Consider the following 24,751-nt stretch of genomic DNA (forward strand, 5'->3'; position numbering starts at 1 on the left):
TGGATCTCTGTTGGGCATTTATGGCAGAATTTGAATTGATTTCATCACTTCACCAGAGATCTTACTACATAGAATGGACCTTTTTCTGTTCTTCAAAAGTACCACTACCTCTGCCAGGTTTGAACCTGTGATCATGGAATATGGAGGCCAGAACTCTAACGACAGATCCACAGAGGGAGTTACTTGACTATAATGTAGTAGCAGAACAAAATACCATAATATTGTCCATTCCTTGAGATCCATGATTTCCTCTTGAACTTGAAAACACAAAAGAAAGCTGTTTACTTATTTACTTGTGTAGGATGTCTCATGCTAATTGTCTAAAGTAGAGAGGAAGGAACACACATGATGAACCTTAATTAAATGAAACTCAGAGTGTGTGTCCCATATTACCTAGTTGGGCTGCCCACACTGGAGTGTGGCTTGCCTGCAGGAACATTATGATGTGGGGAATGACTACAGGAAGGCTTATAATCATTCTATCCCGGTCACTGACTTCTAATTGTTGTGCTCAGTATGATGTGTTGTGTACGGCAGTATAGGAGAAGGAAAGAAGTATGCAGGACAGGTAGAAGGTATGCTTATTTGGGATTGCTAATGGTAAACTTCTTTTGAAAAACAAATTGTAATATAATGGATTTATTTGTAAGGCACCAGTAACCTGAATTAATGTTTGGACACAGGTATTTCCATTTCCATCGCTTAGAACAACCTAAATTAGTGATAAATCAACCTCTTCAGTGTCACCCCTGTTTGTGGTCAACAAAGCCAATCTCCTCCATCTAAGTTCAAACTTTTTGTTCTTTTGGCTTTCTGACCATTTTAAAGGTGTGTTAGTTTATGAAGGTTGAAGGGATGCTCATTCACCTCGTCCAAAACTAGAGTTGCCATATGTCTATTTTGTAGAGTACTGGTGAGATGAATGTCTAGGTCAAAAAGGTGAAGTTCACAATATTTTATTGTAATTACTTAGAGATTTTGAACAAATGCCTCTGTGGCTCAGGTGGTAGCACGCTGGCCACTCACCACTGGATTCCGTGGTTCAAATTCCGGTCAATCCATGTGAGATTTTTGCTGGACAAAGCGGAGGCGGGACAGGTGTTTCTCTGGGTACTCTGGTTTTTCCTGTCATCTTTCATTCCAGCAACAATCATTTCATTTCATTAATCGTTCATTAATCATTGCCCCAGAGGAGTGCGACAGGCTTCGGCAGCCGGCACAATTCCCATCCTCGCTGCTAGATGGGGGCTTCATTCATTCCATTCCTGACCCGGTCAGATGACTGGATACATTGTGGATTTTCATTTCATTTAGAAGTTTTGAAAATCAACTTCAGGAAATTTAAATATGATGCAAAATATCTAAAACTCATCAGGAATGAAGGTATACGTTATTCTTTGCTATCACTGTAGCAATTCTTGAGTTGCCAGTCATCTTAGGTGATATGCGATAGTCAGTGCTGTCTGAGAAGTATGAGTGGTATACAAAATGCTTGGTGCATTATTAATTATCCTTCAGTAATAGGAATTGAGGAATTCTGTGATTTTCTAATTCTTAATATTCATTTAATCATTTATGGAACTGTAAATAAAAGAGTAACAGTTTAGCTTTTAGGAAATATAGTAGATTTTGGTTGTAGGCTTCTAGTGGAAACTCTGCTAAAACAAATGAGTCTTCCTGAGAGTATTTCAGGTAATATAAGATATCATCATCATCATCATCATCATCATCATCATCATGTATGTTGGGCATTCAGCCCGAAGGCTGGTTTGATCCTCCACAGTTCCACCAAAAGCTGTCATAGATAGCCTTGGTGTCACTGAAGAGGCATACTAGGGAAATGAGGAGTGAGGTAGTTTCCCGTTGCTTTCCTCACCAAGCCAGAAGTTGCTTTTACATATCAGTCTGCCAAGCCCACTGAAATGCATCCATCATCCGACCCTATGAGTGACACTTTCAAACCATTCATAATAGGGCATGGCTGCATAAGGAATGGTATTACTGGCAATCACACATACCTCGGTCACTTTCATATTATCAAAGCCAAGGATGAGACTGAAACAGGTCACTGAAAGTACCAAATTTATTCTAGCCCATACCAGAGGACATAGTGCACTGTAAACAATACATATCCCCAGCAAAGGCATATCATCATCATCATCATCATCATCATCATCATCATCATCATCATCATCATCATCAAATCAAAAAAATTCTGTTCTTTTTGTTTTACAATTTGCTTTACGTTGCACCGACACAGATAGGTCTTACGGCGATGATGGGATAAGAAAGGCCTAGGAATTGGAAAAAACCAGCTGTGGCCCTAATTAAGGTACAGCCCCAGCATTTGCCTGGTGTGAAAATGGGAAACCATGGAAAACCATCTTCAGGGCTGCCGACAGTGGGGCTTGAACCCACTATCTCCCGGATTTAAGCTCATAGCTGCACCTCTCGAACCACATGGCCAACTCGTCCAGTAAATAAGTTAGCAGGTTCTGATTTGAAATAATTTATTATTGCCTGTGATTGAATAGATGGCAGGTGATGTGCACTTTAAAGCAATTTTTGTATGTCTCATAATGTATGCAGTATAAAATTGAAATGAAATAATTCATTATTGCCTGTAATTGAATAGATGGCAGGTTATGTGCACTTTAAAGCAATTTTTGTATGTCTCATAATGTATGCAGTATTTAATTGAAATGAAATAATTCATTATTGCCTGTAATTGAATAGATGGAAGGTTATGTGCACTTTAAAGCATTTTTTGTATGTCTCATAATGTATGCAGTATAAAATTGAAATGAAATAATTCATTATTGCCTATAATTGAATAGATGGCAGGTTATGTGCACTTTAAAGTAGTTTTTGTATGTTTTTTACAATTTGCTTTACGTTGCACTGACATAGGTAGGTTTTATGGTGACAATGGGATAGGAAAGGCCCAGGAGTTGGAAGAAAGCAGCTGTGGCCTTAATTTATAGTATGTAACTTGATATGACAGAATACATATTGTCATCTACAGCTGGTTTAGTGGGATATCATCCTCACCTCAAATTTGTTATCATTGTGCATTACCAAACATGGAACTGCTATAAATTATATATTTAATTTTCAGCTCTTTAATATCGCTGACACTTTGTTTTCTTGCAGAGAAAGAGGAAAAGTTCCAAGTGGCCCAGAACAGGTTTGGCAGATGCGTCACTTCAGAGCTGGATCCATCACTCATGAAACACAGCTTGACTTCATTGATTTTGTTGCACTTTTCAGATCATTCAGGTAAAAGACAAACTTCTTTATCTGTATACATTAATCAGAGTAAGAGACTAATTGTTATGAAGACTCCTAAGTCTTGGTGTTGAGGTTAGCATAGCCGATTCGCACTTGTTTGGCCTGGTTTTAATGCCCAGCTCTGCCATGGATTTTAGATTATTTTGAAGAACTGAAACAATTTTCCACACAGCCTCAGGTAACTTGGTTACCTTACTAGAAGTTGTTCTTTGTCATTTTCCCATTTTAATTCTAAACAGATGCTGGTCATCATCATCATCATCATCATCATCATCATCATCATCATCATCATGTGCAGTTTCCAGCTGTTGGCCGGGACAGATGCTGGTATTATATCTAAAAAGAACTTGGCTGCTTCCTTCTAAATTCTATACAAATTAATTACTTACACATACACAAGTGATCATCGCACACACTGCAGAAAGAAGCCGCGCAAGTGTAAAGTATCTTACAGTACGTCCCCAGGACGGGAGTGAAATATACAACATACAATAGCTGAAGAGGGAATCCTGATGGTCATCTTCTGGTCACTCAGGGGAGCAGCAAGACAGGTGTCAAGCAGACATTAGGACATTCACACGAACTGGCAATCTTCCCGAGTACATAGTGAAGAGAGGACACGCACGTGTAAAGTACGTAATAGAGAATTTCCACATGGGAAGAAGCTCAAGAACTTAAGACACCTCCACAAATGCTCTGAGGTGAAGTCATGCAAGAATGAAATGTGCAGGGGGTACGCTTTCACAAAAGAGGAATCTCAACCCTTCCTGGAGAAAAACTGAACATGTGTCAAGAATGTAATAATACGTGTATGTTTTCATGAAGCGCTGATCTCGAAAGACACCTTGCACCCATTTGCAGGTAAGACTACATAAGTGTACAACATGCAGTGGTACGTTCTCATGAAACAAACTAGGAAAGAACCACTCGGAGGTGAGGCTATACTAGTATACAACATGGAGCAATATGTTTTCACTAAAAAAACTAGGAAATGAGTTAAACTGAGCACTGTCCTTGCATTACAGTAGGGCATAGCCCTTAGGGGATTTACAAGAATATTTATTTATATTCAGTTTAAGAGACTGTGGCCACCCAGGTTGTCAAATAAAAATATTAATTGTACATTTAGATCTCATGATCAAGTAACATCTTTTTCAAAGAAATATTACTTCTATTGTTACAGTCTACGAGCACGCAAAGATCTGCGAGATTTATTTGAGCAGCTGGCAATCACTTGTCGTAGCATGTCAGACAGTTCCCTTAATGACGGTAGTGTTAAAAGTTCCCCAGAACATGCTGCAAAACCACCCCAGAGAATAGGTAAGTCCATATCAGCAACAAAGATAAATTGAAATTTTACATTTCTTTCTTCTGGTGTATTTTAGTGAGAAAATTGTCAATGTTTTAAAGTGGTAATTGATTATTTTTATTTTACAGGTTTATTGACCAGAAATAGTTCCTTGGATTTGTATGAGTATAAAAGTTCTGGAAATTTGCAGAAGAAAAAGATATTTGATGCAATTGCTGCTGCTAGTATTGTTTCCAACTGTGCTGGGGTAGATACTTCAAAATCTCAGGTTATCACTCTAAGTGCATTCACTAAATTTTTGGAAACCCGTCAGATGGAGCAACGCACAGAAGAGGAAGTCAAGGCTTTAGTGCAGGTCTGTGGAGACTCTTAAGTTTAGTAATATGTGGATTTAAACTGATTATTGATAGGTCATAAATCTCATAAGAGGAGAATGACAGAAATCATTAAGTACTTTTCTCACATGAAGGTTAGAGGAAACTCTAAAAAGCAGTAATTCCTCATCAAGTATGTTTTGATTGAAATATATTTAAAAGATTTCTACTTTTAAATCAATAATAATATTTTTAACACTTTTAACACTTTTAATACTTTTAACACAAATCTTCTTGGTACTTTAGATTATAAAATGCAATTGTTTAAAGCTCTCTTTGAATGGAAATCTACATCACCCTCCTTTTTACTCCCTAGGAAGGCAAGATAACATGTTTTGAGAACAGCTGCCACTTGAGAGTTGTATCTCATGATGGAAAATCATGGCTGCTTCCTTCCAAATTCTGTACCAATTAATTACATACAAGGTGGTCGGAAACAACATTAACCGGGCATATAAATGGTAGAGGGTTGGTCATATTGATAAATAATTTGAAAAAAATAATTCATTATCTCTTACCTTTGTCATTTTATCAGCTGCTGAAGTTGGCCAATGAGATCGCTTCACAGGCAAATTCAAATGAGTTATGCGAGACGGTGTTGCAAAATCTGCAAATGGCTTAAGATCGGCTTGAGAGTCATGCCAAGAAATCAGCATCAAACACAAATGCATCGTGGGTTTCAGCTGGAGTCACAGCAGTGCACTTGCTATGGGGGGATACTTTCAGCTCGGAGGTCCTAGTTCAAATCACCTCTCCTGGTGACATTTTTCCTTCAATTGGTGCCTTCAAGCCGGTCTTAAACAACATGCAGATTTAGCAACACCGCCCCGCAAAGTCTATTGAAATTCGCCCGCTAAGCACCTGATTTGGCTAACTTCAGGAGCTGACAAAATGACGGCAACATGAGATATCGAATTATTTTTTTTTAAACATTTATCGGTATGACCAACCCTTTAACGCTCATGTACGTGGTTCACGTTGTTTCCGACCACTCTGTATACATAAGAGACTGTGGCCACCCAGTTTACCAATTAAGAAGATCAATTGTACATTTAGATCGCATGATCAAGTAACATCTTTCTATCTCAACTGAAATCAGAGTCACTATTTTATTCTTTCTAGAAAGGCAAGATACCACTTTATGAGAACACTTGAGAGTTGTACCTCATGACAGAGACAGCTGTGTCTGTAAGAACATGATATTTTTGGCTACACTATCACATATAAGTAATGAATATCAGGGGATGATGTGAAGCCAAGGCCTTCAGACAGGTGAAGGTTTGGTAAAGTGTCATTGTTTCTTCCTAGAAAACATGAAGAATTGTGTTTATTCTTTTCTAGGATGAAAAATGTAATTCATGCTGAGTTTTCCATTTTCGAACAATTCTGCTCAAACTATTCTTCTTTCTTGAAAGTGATTACTTTCCACCTACTATAATTTATTAAACTGCCCATCCGATGAACTGGGTCCTTCTCTTAGCCAGTTTATGAACGGTCCAGTTGATTTCATATTTCATATTTCATATTCATATGTAGAAGACAGGTGGTCTAATGTTCTAAGGGGAAGGAGATTGCAGGCTAAGAGCTCTATTCAGGATCAGAATTCAGGACAGGTGTCTGTGCAAAATCGGTACGAGTCACTCCAGGTAGAACAACAGAGGAAAGATGAGGGACAGGGAACTGTTGCCGAGATGTGTGGAAGTAGGAGGAAGGGAAAAGGTAGGAAAGGAAAATGTAGAGTAGATGATAGGAAAAGACAGGTGGAACAGGGTCATGGGAAGGAGAAAAGGGAGGAGGAAGTAGCTTCTGCAGTTATCAGGAAAGATAGGGCTGACCAGGAGGGGAGGGGATCAAATGAGGTGGGTAGGGTTGAGGCTCTGGTCATGGGAGATTCCATTGTTAGACACGTGGGGAAAGTGTGTGGAGGAAAGGGTACCAGGGTAGAGTGTTATCCAGGAATTAGGTTGAGACAGATGTTGAGGAAAGTAGAAGAGAGGGAGGAAGGGAAGGAGAAGGTGGTAGTGTTTCACGTTGGTACCAACAACGTAAGGCAAGCTGATATAAGTACCAACATAGTTGGAGATGTGTGGGATCTGGTAAATGCAGCACGGATGAAGTTTAAGAAAGCAGAGATTGTTATTAGTGGAATACTGTGTAGAAGGGATACTGACTGGAGGGTGATTGGGGATTTAAATGAGACTATGGAGTGGGTATGTGGGAAACTGGGAGTGAAATTTCTAGATCCTAATGGGTGGGTAGGAGATAGGGATCTGCGCTCATATGGCCTTCATTTAAACCGCAGTGGTACGTATAAGTTAGGAAATTTGTTTGGAAGGGTAATAGGGAGGTACATTCAGGGAAACGGGATGGCCTAGGGAGCGGTGATAAGGGAACAGGGAACTGGAAATCAAGTAGGGATGACATAAAATTGTTAGTGTTGAACTGTAGAAGTATTGTAAGGAAAGGAATAGAATTAAGTAATTTAATAGATATATATTCACCAGATATTGTAATAGGAGTTGAATCATGGCTGAGAAATGATATAATGGATGCAGAAATTTTCTCATGGCACTGGAGTGTGTATCATAGAGATAGGATAGGAAGGGTGGGAGGCGGAGTGTTCATTCTGGTGAAAGAAGAATTTGTAAGCTACGAAAAAGTTAAAGATGAGACACATGAAATTCTAGGTGTAAGGCTCATTTCTAAAGATAATAGGCAGCTTGATATATTTGGAGTGTACAGATCGGGAAAGGGTAGCACTGACGCGGATTCGGAATTATTTGATAGGATAGTCAGCTATGTGGGAAACGACATGGAAAGAAATGTGATTGTAGCGGGAGATCTGAATTTGCCAGATGTCAATTGGGAAGGAAATGCGAACGACAGGAAGCATGACCAACAAATGGCAAATAAGTTAATATAGGAACGACAGCTGATTCAGAAAGTGATGGAACCAACCAGAGGGAAAAATATCCTGGATGTCGTGCTGATAAAACCAGATGAGCTCTATAGGGAAACTGAAGTAATAGATGGTATTAGTGATCATGAAGCTGTTTTTGTGGTAGTTAAAAATAAATGTGATAGAAAGGAAGGTCTTAAAAGTAGGACTGTTAGGCAGTACCATACGGCTGATAAAGCAGGCATGAGGCAGTTTCTAAAAAGTAACTATGATCGGTGGAAAACGGTAAATATAAATGTAAACAGACTCTGGGATGGGTTTAAGGAAATTGTTGAGGAATGTGAAAACAGGTTTGTACCATTAAGGGTGGTAAGGAATGGTAAAGACCCACCTTATTATAATAGAGAAATAAAGAGACTAAGAAGGAGGTGCAGACTGGAAAGAAATAGAGTTAGAAATGGCTGTGGAAGTAAGGAGAAATTGAAGGAACTTACTAGAAAATTGAATCTAGCAAAGAAGGCAGCTAAGGATAATATGATGGCAAGCATAGTTGGCAGTCATACGAATTTTAGTGAAAAATGGAAGGGTATGTATAGGTATTTTAAGGCAGAAACAGGTTCCAAGAAGAACATTCCAGGAATAATTAATGAACAAGGGGAGTGTGTATGTGAGGATCTTCAAAAGGCAGAAGTATTCAGTCAGCAGTATGTAAAGATTGTCGGTTACAAGGATAATGTCGAGATAGAGGAGGAGACTAAGGCCAAAGAAGTAATAAAATTTACATATGATAACAATGACATTTACAATAAGATACAAAAGTTGAAAACTAGAAAAGCGACTGGAATTGATCAGATTTCTGGGGATATACTAAAGACAATGGGTTGGGATATAGCACCATATCTGAAGTACTTATTTGATTATTGTTTGGTCGGAGGAGCTATACCAGATGAATGGAGAGTTGCTATAGTTGCCCCTGTGTATAAAGGAAAGGGTGATAGACATAAAGCTGAAAATTACAGGCCAGTAAGTTTGACATGCATTGTATGTACGCTTTGGGAAGGCATTCTTTCTGATTATATTAGACATGTTTGTGAAATGAATAACTGGTTCGATAGAAGGCAATTCGGTTTTAGGAAAGGTTATTCCACTGAAGCTCAACTTGTAGGATTCCAGCAAGATATAGCAGATATCTTGGATTCTGGAAGTCAAATGTACTGTATCGCGATTGACCTGTCTAAAGCATTTGATAGGGTGGATCATGGGAGACTACTGGCAAAAATGAGTGCAATTGGACTAGACAAAAGAGTGACTGAATGGGTTGCTATATTTCTAGAAAATAGATCTCAGATAATTAGAGTAGGTGAAGCTTTATCTGACCCTGTAATAATTAAGAGGGGAATTCCTCAAGGCAGTATTATCGGACCTTTATGTTTTCTTATATATATAAATGATATGAGTAAAGGAGTGGAATCGGAGGTAAGGCTTTTTGCGGATGATGTTATTCTCTATAGAGTGATAAATAAGTTACAAGATTGTGAGCAACTGCAACGTGACCTCGAAAATGTTGTGAGATGGACAGCAGGCAATGGTATGTTGATAAACGGGGTTAAAAGTCAGGTTGTGAGTTTTACAAGTAGGAAAAGTCCTCTCAGTTTTAATTACTGCGTTGATGGGGTGAAAGTTCCTTTTGGGGATCATTGTAAGTATCTAGGTGTTAATATAAGGAAAGATCTTCATTGGGGTAATCACATAAATGGGATTGTAAATAAAGGGTACAGATCTCTGCACATGGTTACGAGAGTGTTTAGGGGTTGTAGTAAGGATGTAAAGGAGAGGGCATATAAGTCTCTGGTAAGACCCCAACTAGAGTATGGTTCCAGTGTATGGGACCCTCACCAGGATTACCTGATTCAAGAACTGGAAAAAATCCAAAGAAAAGCAGCTCGATTTGTTCTGGGCGATTTCCGACAAAAGAGTAGCGTTACTAAAATGTTGCAATGTTTGGGTTGGGAAGAATTGAGAGAAAGAAGAAGAGCTGCTCGATTAAGTGGTATGTTCCGGGCTGTCAGCGGAGAGATGGCGTGGAATGACATTAGTAGACGAATAAGTTTGAATGGCGTTTATAAAAGTAGGGAAGATCACAATATGAAGATAAAGTTGGAATTCAAGAGGACAAACTGGGGCAAATATTCATTTATAGGAAGGGGAGTTAGGGATTGGAATAACTTACCAAGAGAGATGTTCAATAAATTTCCAATTTCTTTGAAATCATTTAGGAAAAGGCTAGGAAAACAACAAATAGGGAATCTGCCACCTGGGCGACTGCCCTAAATGCAGATCAGTATTGACTGATTGAGTATATGTGTGAAGTGTTCTAATGAAGGTCAAGAAATTGAAACTAGGGAATTTAACCCGTTTGCCTCAGATGACAAAGTAGGTTTGTCGCATCTTTCATGGCCTTCAAGTCAAATGACAGGTCTTACCCACCAAACGCATTATATTTCTGTTTTTAGTTTGGATACTCCTGCATGTTCCTGATATTAAAGTTTAATATGAATAGCTAAGGAATGTGGCTACTCTTGTGTTTGTTACTGTAGTGTTATCTTTTGTTTACCTTAAGTCTTACCAATAATATTACCTTACTTGACACGCTTTTCAGTTCAGTTCACTATGACTAGGGGTAGTGAGAGTCCGCTTGAAGTTGTTGTAGATAGTGGATCAAAAGTAAGCAAAAGTGATAATGTAGAGAGTGTGGTCGATAATAATAATTTAATTGAGGTTGGCTGCTTGTCGTCCAGAGGTAGTGAGTGAGATAAAGGCCAATTTATCACAGCCTCAATGAAAATGTGTTTACTCCAGATTTTGTAAATCAATTGTCACCATCCAGCCAGTTAGGGAAGGTTTCGTTTTTTTATTTCTGGTAACATGCCTAATTCTCCCCTATAGTCTACTGATTATTAGCATCAGCTGACAATCAACACTGAACAAACATTGCTTTAAACTGGAAAGGAATTTGGTCGAGACTGTTGTTGCATAACAACAAACTACTACTGAGTGAAAAGTTTGATTGCAATTGAATATATTTCAAGTCTGGTCCTGGCAGGAAACAAAACTACAATGCAATGTACTCACATAACGCAGTGTGTGCTGTTTGAGCAGGTATTGCCAGCATACATAGGGTTAATTTTATAAGAAAGAAATTGAATTTGAAGGACCATTACTAAACTTGCACAGAAATATCGGACATTCAGCATGTCAAAAATTATGAAATTGTTATGAAGGTTTCACTAGACGAGGAAAGCATGTCTTTTCATGTTTAAATGATGTTGATGGTTTTTTTTTTTTAAACATGCTATTTGTTCGGGGCAGGTAGACGTATTGCTCCCTACACCGCGGGGCCGGACTATGTTGATGTTGAATAGGCCCTATAATATTGCCATCATTTTAAGCGAAATATTCTAAACAAAATATCACAATGAATATAAATCATCACTGGGCTTGTAAAAGCTGTTAGGTGAAATATTTACCTTAGGGCTTTGTCCAGAAATGTTCCAACTTCTAGTTCTTAATAATAAATATACTATGGGCCAATTTCTCTTATGTCATCACATAGCAGTTTTTGCAGTTACAATGATGGTATTTTACTTTAGTTATCTATAATTTAATCATAACCCTCAGCAAGTGAAGTGAGGTCCCTGGGACCTCTCTTAGCATTGTAGCATTGTTCATTTGCTCTGTGCTATTCTTTTTGCACAGTGACCTTGGCAGTCCCAGTACCTTCAAGGTACTCAGTTAGCTTCAGGCAAATGTTGCAATAATATCAGATTGTGCTCTGTTGTACTAACTACATAACTCAAGTGGTCCACTGGATCTCACAATGCTGGTTACATACATTTTCTGTTCTGGTGTGACTTTATTTATTGTTGTACGAAAATCATTTTGAAGTTATAACAATATCCAGACCATAAAAGTTGTGTATTGGCAGTGCTTGTTTTCAAGAAAATGTGCTAGCTATTTTCGATGAATGCAGCAGTGGAATAGTGGATTCTGGCAATGGCGATATTGATTTCATCACAGCTCAAGTTCAGACATAGATGATCATCAAATTAATGGATATTTTAGCTTTTGATCGAGCTGAATGGGGAAAGAACAGATATACACATTTCATCTTGGTGTTGTGAGTAAGGTATATTTTTGTGCATGAATAACTATGTGAAATATGTTTCAGAAGTACATAAAATGTAAGTTCTGCTGGTTTCCACATAACTTTGTTTTTGAATCAATCATTTCATAATTTCATTTTAGGGACCTTTACTGATATTATGATTACACAATTAGAAATGTTTTATATTTCTTTAAGCAGTTAATTTGAATATATTTGACATACTTTATTGAATTAGACATTAGCTACACGCAATTTCAAGATCCTATTAATCTATCCTATGTAGTTATTTCGTAATGAAATTGAACAGACGATAAAAATTAATGCTAACTAAACACAGCATTGTTGATCTAATGTAATTTTTCCAAAATTGTAAACCTTATTCAGCCTTAAACATGTGCGGTACCCTGGACCTCACAACAGCGGTTATGTACCACAAGTGGCATGATGCTTGCTGTTGAAATATCTTCATTTCTACTCATTACACCGGTTTAGGCAATCAAATTATACCATAGAAAAACCAGCTTCATCACTCACATCCTTTTATTACGAGCTGTTACCGACAACTGACTATCACAGTACGGTATCACACACACCAAGCAGTTCAAAGAACAAAGCAAACCAAGATAAACCATTCAACTCAATTTACCTGAGTTACCGTACCAACACATAACCTTAATGTTGTTTTCCTTATAACTAATACAAGATATAATACATGACATTTTATTTTTATGAGAAAATAAAAACATTCCAACACTTGCTGAGTGTTAATTAACATTTTAAAACATACATTTGTTCAATACATACCCACTCTGAAGAGTCTAGTGTCAGACCTAAGACGAAACGCTGGTTAATAGAGCAAACGCCGGACAAGCCATCCATCTAATTTTTGATCTGATTTTTGATATGCTCTATTGGTGGAAAAGAATCTAATTCCCTCCATGGGAACTTAGAATTTCCACATACCACTCAGTCGAGCAGCTTGTCTCCTTTCTCCCAGTTCTTCCCAGCCCAAACTTTGCAACATTTTTGTAACGCTACTCTTTTGTCGGAAATTGCCCAGAACAAATTGAACTGCTTTTCTTCGGATTTTTTCCAGTTCTTGAATCAAGTAATCCTGGTAAGGGTCCCATACACTGGAACCATACTCTAGTTGGGGTCTTACCAGAGACTTATAAGCCCTCTCCTTTACATCCTTACTACCACCCCTAAACATCCTCATAACCATGTGCAGAGATCTGTATCCTTTATTTACAATCTCATTTATGTGATTACACCAATGAAGATCTTTCCTTATATTAACACCCAGATACTTACTGTACACTGATCCCCAAAAGGAACTTTCACCCCATCAACACAGTAATTAAAACTCAGAGCACTATTCCTATTTGTGAAACTCACAACCTGACTTTTAACCCCATCTCACAACATTATCGAGGTCATTTTGCAGTTGCTCACAATCTTATTACTCTGCAACATCATCTGCAAAAAGCCTTCCCTGATTCCACTCCTTTACTCATATCATTTATATATATAAGAAAACATACAGGTCCAATAATACTGCCTTGAGGAATTCCCCTCTTAATTATTACAGGGTCAGATAAAGCTTCATCTACTCTAATTCTTTGAGATCTATTTTCTAGAAATATAAGAACCCATTCAGTCACTCTTTTATCTAGTCCAATTGCACTCATTTTTGCCAGTAGTCTCCTATGATCCACCCTATCAAATGCTTTAGACAGGTCAATCACGATACAGTCCATTTGACCTCCAGAATCCAAAATATCAGCTTTATCTTGCTGGAATCCTACAAGTTGAGCTTCAGTGGAATAACATTTCCTAAAACCAAATTGCCTTCTATCGAACCAGTTATAAATTTTGCACACATGTCTAATGCAATCAGAAAGAATGCGTTCCAAAAGCTTACATGCAATGCATGTCAAACTTACTGGCCTGTAATTTTCAGCTTTATGTCTATCACCCTTTCCTTTATATACAGGGGCTACTATAGCAACTCTCCATTCATTTGGTATAGCTCCTTCAACCAAACAATAATCAAATAAGTACTTCAGATATGGTACTATATCCCAACCCATTGTCTTTAGTATATCCCCAGAAATCTTATCAATTCCAGCTGCTTTTCTAGTTTTCAACTTTTGTATCTTATTGTAAATATAATTGTTATCATATGTAAATTTGAATACTTCTTTAGTATTAGTCACCTCCTCTGTCTGGATATTTTCCTTGTTACCAACAATCTTTACATACTGCTGACTAAATACTTTTGCCTCTTGAAGATCCTCACATACACACTCTCCTTATTCATTAATTATTCCTGGAATATCCTTCTTGGAACCTGTTTCTGCCTTAAAATACCTATACATACCATTCCATTTTTCACTAAAATGTGTATGACTGCCAATTATGCTTGCCATCATGTTATCCTTAGCTGCCTTCTTTGCTGGATTCAATTTCCTAGTAACCTTCAATTTCTCCTAACTTCCACAGCCATTTCTAACCCTATTTCTTTCCAGTCTGCACCTCCTTCTTAGTCTCTTTATTTCTCTATTATAATAAGGTGGATCTTTACCATTCCTTACCACCTTTAAAGGTACAAACCTGTTTTCACATTCCTCAACAATTTCTTTAAACCCATCGCAGAGTCTGTTTTCATTCTTATTTACAGTTTTCCACCGATCATAATTACTTTTTTTAAACTGCCTCATGCCTGCTTTATCAGCCATATGGTACTGCCTAATAGTCCTACTTTTAAAACCTTCCTTTCTATCACATTTATTTACATATTTACATATATTGGTCCATAAAATAAATACACATATATTATAGTTATTATGATTTTTATATTTCTGGTATTAATATACCATAGTTTAATTTTAAAAACATCAAATGATGATCAGTTTTGTGCAATGGAGGATGTAAAACATTAAAAAGGGAAGTTGAATGAATGATCAGTTTCACCTCAACCTATGGGGTTATTCTGATCACATATCAAATTCAAAATAGCAGGAAACCAAGATGACGAGAGTTGAGTGATTCTGCGAGAGTTGAGATAGGTAACTATTCTGTACATGGATTTTGAGAATTTTCAGACTAATTAGGTCTTAATTATAAATGTGCTGTGGGTCAGTATTTCTCTGATGTCATCACATAGCAATTTTTTCAGATGCATGCTGATATGTTGCTTTAGTTATGAATAATTTGCTCATGACAATTGTATATTAGTCTTAAGCAACATGTGAAAAAGTAGATGTGTTCAATACACATTTATTATTGTCATATATTTTATGTTGATGATATTAATGTATCATAATTATAATTTTAAAGCATCCACCAGTGTTCAGATGTGTTAGATGTGCTAATGTAGGGTAATTTCATATTTGTAGTTGATATCTACAATTTTTTATTTTTTTTTTTTTTTCAGCGCCATGAACCTGATCCTCTGCTGCGAGCCCAGAGCTGCTTATCATTTGAAGGATTTGCCCGCTACCTAATGGATAAGGATAATTATGCATTTATTAGTGAGCGGATGGGACCTGATGAAAATGAGATGGATCAGCCACTATCTCATTACTACATAGCTTCCTCCCACAATACATATCTAACTGGACATCAGCTGAAAGGAGAATCTTCTGTGGAGTTATATAGTCAGGTATGGCAACAAACAAAAGCAAGAATATTGAATAACCTTATTAAGACTAGTCTCTTCCTCCTCTAGCTGTTCCCCAACATTTCTTAATTCATATAGGTTGTTCATAAAGCTCTATTGGTTCTTCCTCATTATCCTGGAATTTCCTTGCTCTCTTTCTCTGATATTCTCTTTGCTTCAAGTTTTCCTTTGCATGTTTCCTGCTTATTTCTTGATCAATACACAGAATTTCATCCCGAGACTTTCTATTCCAGTAGCCTCCCTTCACCAAAAACTGTTCTGCATGTGCCAGAATCATGTTACTGTATGCATTGTTTTCTCCGATTTCTGCTGGATGAAATTTTGAACTCTCAAAAGACATGTCTAGCCATAAAGACTGTGTTATTTAACAGTGCATTGCACGTTAGTGTTTTAACCAACTGTTATTATTACATTTACTCCAAGGGAGATAAATCACAGATCTATAAAATGAGCTTGAGATTTCTTCATGTTACTATTTTACTGGGTATAAATCAAAATAACACTTAACCCTGGAATGCCACAGTGGGGTTTGAAAAACTTGATATGAAATACATCACTGCATCCCATTCTTATTTTTACCAGTGGAATTTAGGTTTATCTATGTAAATTAGGTTGGTACTTCTCTGTACGCTACAATGCATCTTTCAAATCTGTCAGTTGCAAGGGGCATTCTGAAAACACAAACCAACACAGGCCAGGGTCCCAGAAACCTTAGTGTGGTATTCACAGTTGTGTTTTCCTTATCAGTAATTTCCTTCTATTGTACAGTATTTGCCTATTATTAATGTTACAACTGATAAACTTCTTGGGGTCTGTATTGACACTAATATAAACAACTTTATTCCTTAATTGAATGTAAACTTCCTGATCCACCTGTTTAATTATTAGCTCATTCACATTTAAACAGTCATTATACAAAACTAGGACATGTTTTGGCTCATTTTGAACCATTTTCAGCTAGAAAAGTTCAATTAATTGTTCTGAAATGTTTACAAAAACTTTTTTTTTTTTGGCTAGTGGCTTTATGTCACACCAACACAGATAGGTCTTATGGCGATGATGGGACAGGAAAGGCCTAGGAGTTGGAAGGAAGTGACCATGTCCTTAATTAAAATACATCCCCAGCATTTGCCTGGTGTGAAAATGGGAAACCACGGAAAACCATCTTCAGGGCTGCCATAAGTGGGATTCGAACACACTATCTCCCGAATGCATGCTCACAGCCACGCACTCCTAACAGCATGGCCAACTAGCCTGGTACAAAAACTTGTGCCATTAAAAATTGGGTAGGTCTTTCTTCATCAACAACAAAAACTTCACAGGCTTCCTTATTGAAAATAAGGTTTTCAGATCTAATATCAACATTAATGAACATTCTACTGTGTGATATCTTCAGACTCCCAGTATACTTTTAATTATTGTATCCCCATCATTCCAGCAACAAGTGGTGTCTCACTCAAGCATTCATCTAATGAGAGAATGTTTTTTCAAGATTTTCAATTACTAACATTTATTCGCACATATTTAAAGTACTCGTCACTGACAGGGCAATCATATAGAGAGTGCAAAGTTACCTAACTCCCCAGCTACTTTCTGCCAATATTCAGGCACGCTGTTTTACTCAGAACGCAACAGTAATCCCATCTATTGGAGATGTTTCACACCAGAAGAGACAAATCACATCACAGCAGTGGCCAATGTAACATTGTTGATCAGTTTTATGAGCTTTCAATATTTAGTTTTCTTCCAACTCTGTGATATTAGGGCATCTAATGTAAAGGGAGCCCCTCCTTCTTTCACGACTTCCTCTTGTCTTATTCTTCAAGCAATTGTTCCTTTATGATTTTTTTTCTCATTTCTCATAGTCTTCACAATTTTCCTTGTCATTATGGACCGATGCCCATGCAGTTTTACACCTTAAGACAATCCTGACAAAAACCACCACCAGTTAATACAATAGAACTATATTTCCATGTTAACAGTGCTCAGCATTGATACGGACTAGGCAACAAAAGTCTAAATTAATGAATTCTGATATCATAGTCAGTACTGTAAAACTGTATAAGACATAAATGATTGGAAATTGTATTCTCTATAACTTCTGTTATGTAGTACTTTTTGATAGGATCAATAAAATACATACCGGTATTTGAAAGTTAAACTACTATTTCAGCCACCATGAATTACATTATTGATAGGCTAGACCAGAGATGGCGAACCTTTTCCAACTAGTGTGCCATTTTTAGGTCTGGATTATTATTCACAACTGTCTACTGTGCCACTTGTTATTTTCGTTTGAAACTGATAAAACCCCCACCACCGGGCGAGTTGGCCGTGCGGTTAGGAGCGTGCAGCTGTGAGCTCGCATCCAGGAGATAGTGGGTTCGAACCCCACTGTCAGCAGCCCTGAAGATGGTTTTCCGTGGTTTCCCATTTTCACACCAGGCAAATGTTGGGGCTGTACCTTAATTAAGGCCACGGCCGCTTCCCTCCCTTTCCTATCCCAACGTCGCCATAAGACCTATCTGTGTCAATGTGACGTAAAGCAAATTAAGAAAACCACCGCCACCACCGACTTCCATCCCTAATTCGAAATAATGTTTCATAATATGTTATTACATATATATTTTGCAAAATACCAAATACATGTAATTGCATGTTTCATGGTCATATTTTGTGAATACCCCCAAAATACTTAGTAGCTTTGTCATTTATGTTAGGTTCATAACTTGTCTTCACAACGTTCATTGTAGAGGCGTATGATGACCCAAACAAAGTAGCGCTGTACCAAGTTTCTTCATGGCCGAAAACTTTTGTGGGAAGCTGTTCCGCTGTTCAAGTATTAAGTTCTCCAGCTTCTGGAGAGAGTATTCACCATCAACAGCACACTGGATTTTCACTAATGCTTCATCAAGTTGTATGAACTTTTTCGCCCATACATGCTTTCTTAAAATTCAGTCAACTCATTTCTAAACTGTCAATATCTAACCACCCCCCACCAAAAAAAAAGACTCATTTGTGCAATATGCGGTTTTGAAATAAAGTGCGATAGTTTCTCCAAATTTCTAAATTGGGATAATTTCTTGGCAACTATTTGCCTTAAAAAATTCACAACAATAAACAGTTACTCATTAAGAAAAATTATACGATGCTGGCAACCACACACAAGCCACTAATTCACTGATATGGTTGAGCGAATGGCTCGTCGGCCGCATCTGACATTTATTTCACTTGACTTCCGGACCTATCAGTGTTGTAGTGTTGCCATAATGCACGTTCGAATGGAACTAGAATTTAGATTTTCGGTATTTATTTCTTAAACCTGAAACACTATGACTATACGATGCACGAGATACGTATAGTCTATAGTACAAAACGTACGTAAACATTTTAATATGTGCATGTGGTGTGCCACCGAAATCGTGTTCGAGTGTCACCTAATGATATGCGTGGCATAGGTTCACCATCCCTGGGCTAGACTGTAGCGCCTTATTCCCTGACTTCACATACTGATTTTCATTATATTCTGTTCACCCATTTTCTCGTGGTTCGGTGTTGACATGGACTTAGCAACAAAAATCCAAATTCATGAATATCTGTTATCATAGCTGTTTTGGTAAAAGTGTTATAAGACATAAGTGATCAGAAATGTATTTCTGTATAACTTTAGATAGGACCACTAATAAATTAAATTTTAGGCCTCCCCCCTAAACTACCATTTCACTCAGAGTGAAATTCTCTTCAGCCATTTCCTCATGATGCACGTACATATAGGCAGATAGACGGACAGACTGACAGACCGATAGAGAGACAGACAGAGATGACAGGAGATTTAAAAAATGCATTTCCTTCTTACTGTGGACACAACTGACACAGATATTCTAAGCAATGTACAGACAAAACTCTTATTTTATATATATAGATTCTTGTAATATTTTAATGTGTATTAAGTACATGCCAACTGAATGGCTAAAAATTTTGTAAACACTTCCGAACAATAATATTTTTCTAGATGAAGATGGGTCAGTATGAGCTGAAATATGTCTGAGTTTGTATGATAACTGTTTAAATGTGAATGGTCTAATGAAGTATTGAATCAGGAAGTTTATCTATATTCAGTTGAACAAAGTTGTTTACATTGTTAATGAGCTGAATACGAATGTGTGTCTGGTTTATGATGAGTATTGTGTATCTGTGTGATGTTTAAAATGACTAACTCTGGTTTAAGACTGTCAGAAAAAACATAATGCAAATATTGGAAGATGGTGACAGTGAAGGGGATGTAGGTGGTGACTGAGAATTAGAGTCGACAATGTAATTAAGGATATTGAAACCATCAGTGAGTTGATGTGTGCATTGTCTGGCTAACCACTTTGTCTTGGTAACAGAGCCTTGTTTTGTGTCAAGTGCAAACACCAGATGTTCTCTTGTGAAGCATGTTGGAATCCACCACTAAGAAAACCTATCAGACATACCGGTACTTACTCCAAGATATGATTCTATTATTGTGAGACATTGTTACTTCAAGTAGAGTATAATATCTTGTAAATATTGATCTAATGAGTTGACAAATAAGTTGATTTTCTTATACAATAACTATTTTCAAAGTGTCATTGCTAACATTACATAAATGATTTAATTAATAAAAATACACAAATGGACTGGATCATGAAGTTAATTACCTGTTTTATTAAACTATATAGTAGATAAATAGAATAATAAGAAGTGTAAAAGCATACACTGTGACAGTAACCACTCAACAAGACCAACCTGTAGTATCTCAGATTGTAATGCCGATATCGATTTAGGGGAGAAAATGGTAGATTTTGTAGGTTATCGTAAGGGATGTGTGGTTCACACATGATTATGTTTACATTGTGTACAGAGGATAAGCAATGCTATTTCAACTGAATTATTAAAGTACTCATGTAAAGTATATATGCTGTCTGTGATGAGTTATTAATATTGTGTAGTGTTAGAAGTGTGTACAATATAATGCATAGTAGTGTATATATTTCCAGACACTTAAATTTTAAATTCCCTAAAGATAAAACCTTAAGAGAGAAGTGGATAAAGTACATATACTGTGAAAATCTCAAAGTCAAAGACCAAACTGTTATGTGTGTTAAATATTTTGAACCAAAATTTTTAGTTAAGAAAGATCTCTTTCCAGAAAGTAGTGAGCCTGTTCTTGTCCCCCAAAATATTTCTAAACCAATAACTGATTCGGTTCCTAAAATTTGAAAAAGCTAGTAATAGTCATGCCCGCTCGACTGCATGATGTGATCCAGTTGGGAGGAAGATGGACTAAATATTGAATAATCGCTTTGTTTCTTTGTTGATTTTTTACTTACAATTGTTCAAATTTTCTAAGGCTAAAATGTCATAACAAATAATGATTGTTATGGCATAATCAATTCATGGATCTGGTGTTAATTACTAAAACAGCCATGAAAGAGACAGGAGCATTTATATTTTCTCTCACTTAACCCTCCAACTGGCAAACACCTGATATCCATTTGCCCAGTGGCAACGCCTGATATGTCATTTTGACATGCTCTTTATTTCGATGAATTGAATTATTATTTATCGAAATGTGCTAATTACGAGTCAATCAAAAGAGAAATGTTCAGTCACTATCAAGAAATATATACTGTAGTTTGTATAATAGCATGTTGCACTAATGGACTGTAAAATGTTGCCAAAGTAGCATCATAATCCCGCTGTCTTGTGCTAGTTGCTATGTACTCAGCAGACGGCCAAGCGTATGTCTCAGCTGAGCCAGGTACATTTTGTCGCCAGTTTTCCTTCTGATATCAACCTGAAGTGTTAATATGTACCCATGTTAGCAACACTGAAATACATCATGGTTCAAGAAGAAAACATGAAAACCAAAACTGGATGTCAAGCTGAGGACAATGTTATAAGAAGCCAAAAGGCAAATGAAGGGTTGAAACCACTACTGATTAACAAGTAAAATATCTTTATGGGAGGTGTAGACTATAAACATAAGTGCATTTACCATGCCACCTGTACCTGACCGACCAGAAGGTACTGGGAGCAATTTTTTTCAAGTCTTCTAGATGTGCCATTCTTTCATGCATGCATCCTGTACATGAAGAACACTTCAAGGGTTAAGAAAATAACATGCAGTAGGTTGTGTTCAAACGTACAATCACATGAATATCAGTCCAACTCGTTACCACTTTGCCACAATAGTAGCATGCAGAACTGGTCCATTGTAACTATAGATATCAGATCACATCAGATCATGGCCCAATGTATGTTCAGTCCTCAGCCCTAATGCTGGTTGGGTCCACAACAGCTCCACTATCAGCTGACATAGATGGCCTAGGCATCACTTAAGAGGTGTACTAGGGAAATTAGGAGTGGGGTAGTTTCCCGTTACTTTCCTCACCGAGCCAGAAGTTGCTATTACATATCAGTCTGCCAAGCTCACTGAAATGCATGCATCATCCAACCCTACGAGCAACATTTTCACACCATTCATAGCACGGACTGCATAAGGAATGGCATTACTAGCATTGCTTATACTTCAGTCACTTTCATATTGTCAAAGCCAAGGATAAGATTAAGACTGGTCAATGAAAGTAACAAAGTTGCTCTAGCCCATACCAGAAGAAATAGTGCACTGTAAACACCAGGTCCTGCCAGCAAAGTGTCATGGCCCAATAACATGTAATATTGCCTGTCACTGAATAGTAATGATGTCACCCAAAGAGAGTGGCAACTTTTCTTTTGACAGCTGTACATGAAATAACAAGTAACTTAGTTGTAATACAGCGGCACTGATTTTCCTAAATATTAGTAAAATAGAGTTATTTAAGTTAATTTAATCAAAATATGATTTTATGACCCCAATTTTGGGGAAATATGACAAAATAATCAAAATTAAATAAAATATATACTTAAGTACAAAATAAAATATATATATTATATTCTTGAAAAAAGAATACTGTTGGTAATTTTAACATTATATACACATATATTTGAAATTGACATAAAAAAGTTTATCATTAGGTGTTAAATTCAAGATGAAGTTAAAAATTAGTATTGAACATGAAAGTCTTGCTAATAATTTATCAAAGAAGGCAATTAAAAAATATTGTAATCCTAAATTTTACAGGTTCTACTGACTGGATGTCGCTGTGTTGAGTTGGATTGTTGGGATGGAGATGATGGATCACCGCTGATTTATCACGGCCACACTTTCACAACTAAGATTCCATTTAGATCAGTTGTGGAAGCCATCAATCGTAGTGCATTTGTTACATCACCTTATCCTGTGATCTTGTCCATTGAAAATCACTGTTCTGTGCAGCAACAAGCTCGTATGGCTCATATATTTCAGGTAAACATTATATTCTTGAAAAAATATGATTTTATGACCCCAATATTGTAAAAATATGACAAAATAATCAAAATTACTGTTCATAATTTTAACATTATATTTGTTAATTATCAGTCTGAAGATCTGTCTGAGTGTTGATACCCACCCTTCTGATTAAGCTGGGAAGCAGAAACATGTTCTTCATGGACTGAGTAGTTCTCATCTGCTCGCTCTACCACTCTTTCTTCCCTCACTGACCTGTCAGTGTATTCGTCTTAATACAGTATGGGTTCCTTTTCTTCGTCCTGCTTTTCTTTGTCACTTGTTTGATTTTTACCATTACTTATAGGCTTTGAAAAAGAATCAGCAATCCAGAGAGGAGTGAGGCAAGGCAGCAGTTTGTCCCCACTCCTTTTGAATGTTTACATAGAATAGGCAGTAAAGGAAATCAAAGAGGAATTTGAAAAGGGAATGACAATTCAAGGAGAGGAAATAAAAATCTTGATATTTTATCTGAGACTGCAGAAGATCTGGAGAAATTGCTGAATGGTGTGGACAAAGTCTTGAGTAAGGAGTACAAGATGAAAATAAATAAATCCAAAACAAAAGTAATGGAGTGCAGTTGAACAAAGTCAGGTGATGCAGGTAATATTAGATAGGAGATTAAGTGTTAAAGGAAGTAGATGAATATTGTTACTTGGGTAGTAAAATAACTAATGATGGCAGAAGTAAGGAGGACATAAAATGCAGACTAGCACAAGCAAAGAAGAGCTTTCTTAAGAAAAGACATTTGTTCACTTCAAACATTGATATAGAAATTATAAAGATTTTCTGAAGACTTTCATCTGGAACGTGGCATTGTATGGAATTGAAACATGGACAATAACTAGTTCAGAAAGATAGAGAATAGAAGCTTTTGAAATGTGGTGTTACAGAAGAATGCTGAAGGTGAGATGGATAGATCAAATCACAAATTAAGAGATACTGAACTGAATTGATGAGAGGAGATCAATTTGGCTAAATTTGACGAGAAGAAGGGATTTTTTTTTTTTTTTTTGCCTTTACGTCGTATCGACACAGACAGGTCTGATGGCGACGATGGGATAGGAACGAGCTAGGAGTGGGAAGGAAGTGGCCATGGCCTTAATTAAGGTAGAGCTCCAGTATTTGCCTGGTGTGAAAATGGGAAACCACGGAAAACCATCATCAGGGCTGCCGACAGTTAGATTCGAGCCCACTATCTCCTGAATACTGGACACTGGCCGCAATTAAGCGACTGCAGCTATCGAGCTCGGTAGAAGAAGAGATAGAATGATAGGACATACCTTAAGACACCCAGGACTTGTGCAGTAGGTTTTTAAAGGAAATGTAGGTGGTAGGAATGGTAGGGGTAGACCAAGGCATGAACATGACAAGCAGATTAGAACAGATGTAGGATGCAATAGTTATGTAGAAATGAAAAGGTTAGCACAGGATAGGGTGGCATGGAGTCTGCACGATGACTCAAAACAACAACAACAACAACAACAACAACAACAACAACAACAACAACAACAACAACAACAACAACAACAACAACAACAACAACAACAACAACAACAACAACAACAACAACAACAACAACAACAACAACAACAACAACAACAACAACTTATTCTTCTTATTCTTCTTCTTTTT

The 24,751-nt window shown here is 37.1% G+C and overlaps 1 protein-coding gene across 2 annotated transcripts in view; it reads left to right on the plus strand.

Annotated features, from left to right (window-relative positions):
• Window positions 1-24,751, plus strand: part of LOC136874044 (1-phosphatidylinositol 4,5-bisphosphate phosphodiesterase epsilon-1) — a 374,213-nt gene that overhangs the window by 322,828 nt on the left and 26,634 nt on the right. For both annotated transcript variants that reach the window (XM_067147543.2, XM_067147544.2), the window contains 5 exons: window positions 3,154-3,279; window positions 4,475-4,611; window positions 4,729-4,955; window positions 15,478-15,705; window positions 22,871-23,095. In XM_067147543.2, coding sequence (XP_067003644.2) covers window positions 3,154-3,279; window positions 4,475-4,611; window positions 4,729-4,955; window positions 15,478-15,705; window positions 22,871-23,095 — 943 coding nt within the window. The remainder of the gene's footprint in view (window positions 1-3,153; window positions 3,280-4,474; window positions 4,612-4,728; window positions 4,956-15,477; window positions 15,706-22,870; window positions 23,096-24,751) is intronic.

The sequence above is a fragment of the Anabrus simplex genome, chromosome 5 (assembly GCF_040414725.1).
Source record: "Anabrus simplex isolate iqAnaSimp1 chromosome 5, ASM4041472v1, whole genome shotgun sequence".
NCBI classification, from domain to species: domain Eukaryota; kingdom Metazoa; phylum Arthropoda; class Insecta; order Orthoptera; family Tettigoniidae; genus Anabrus; species Anabrus simplex.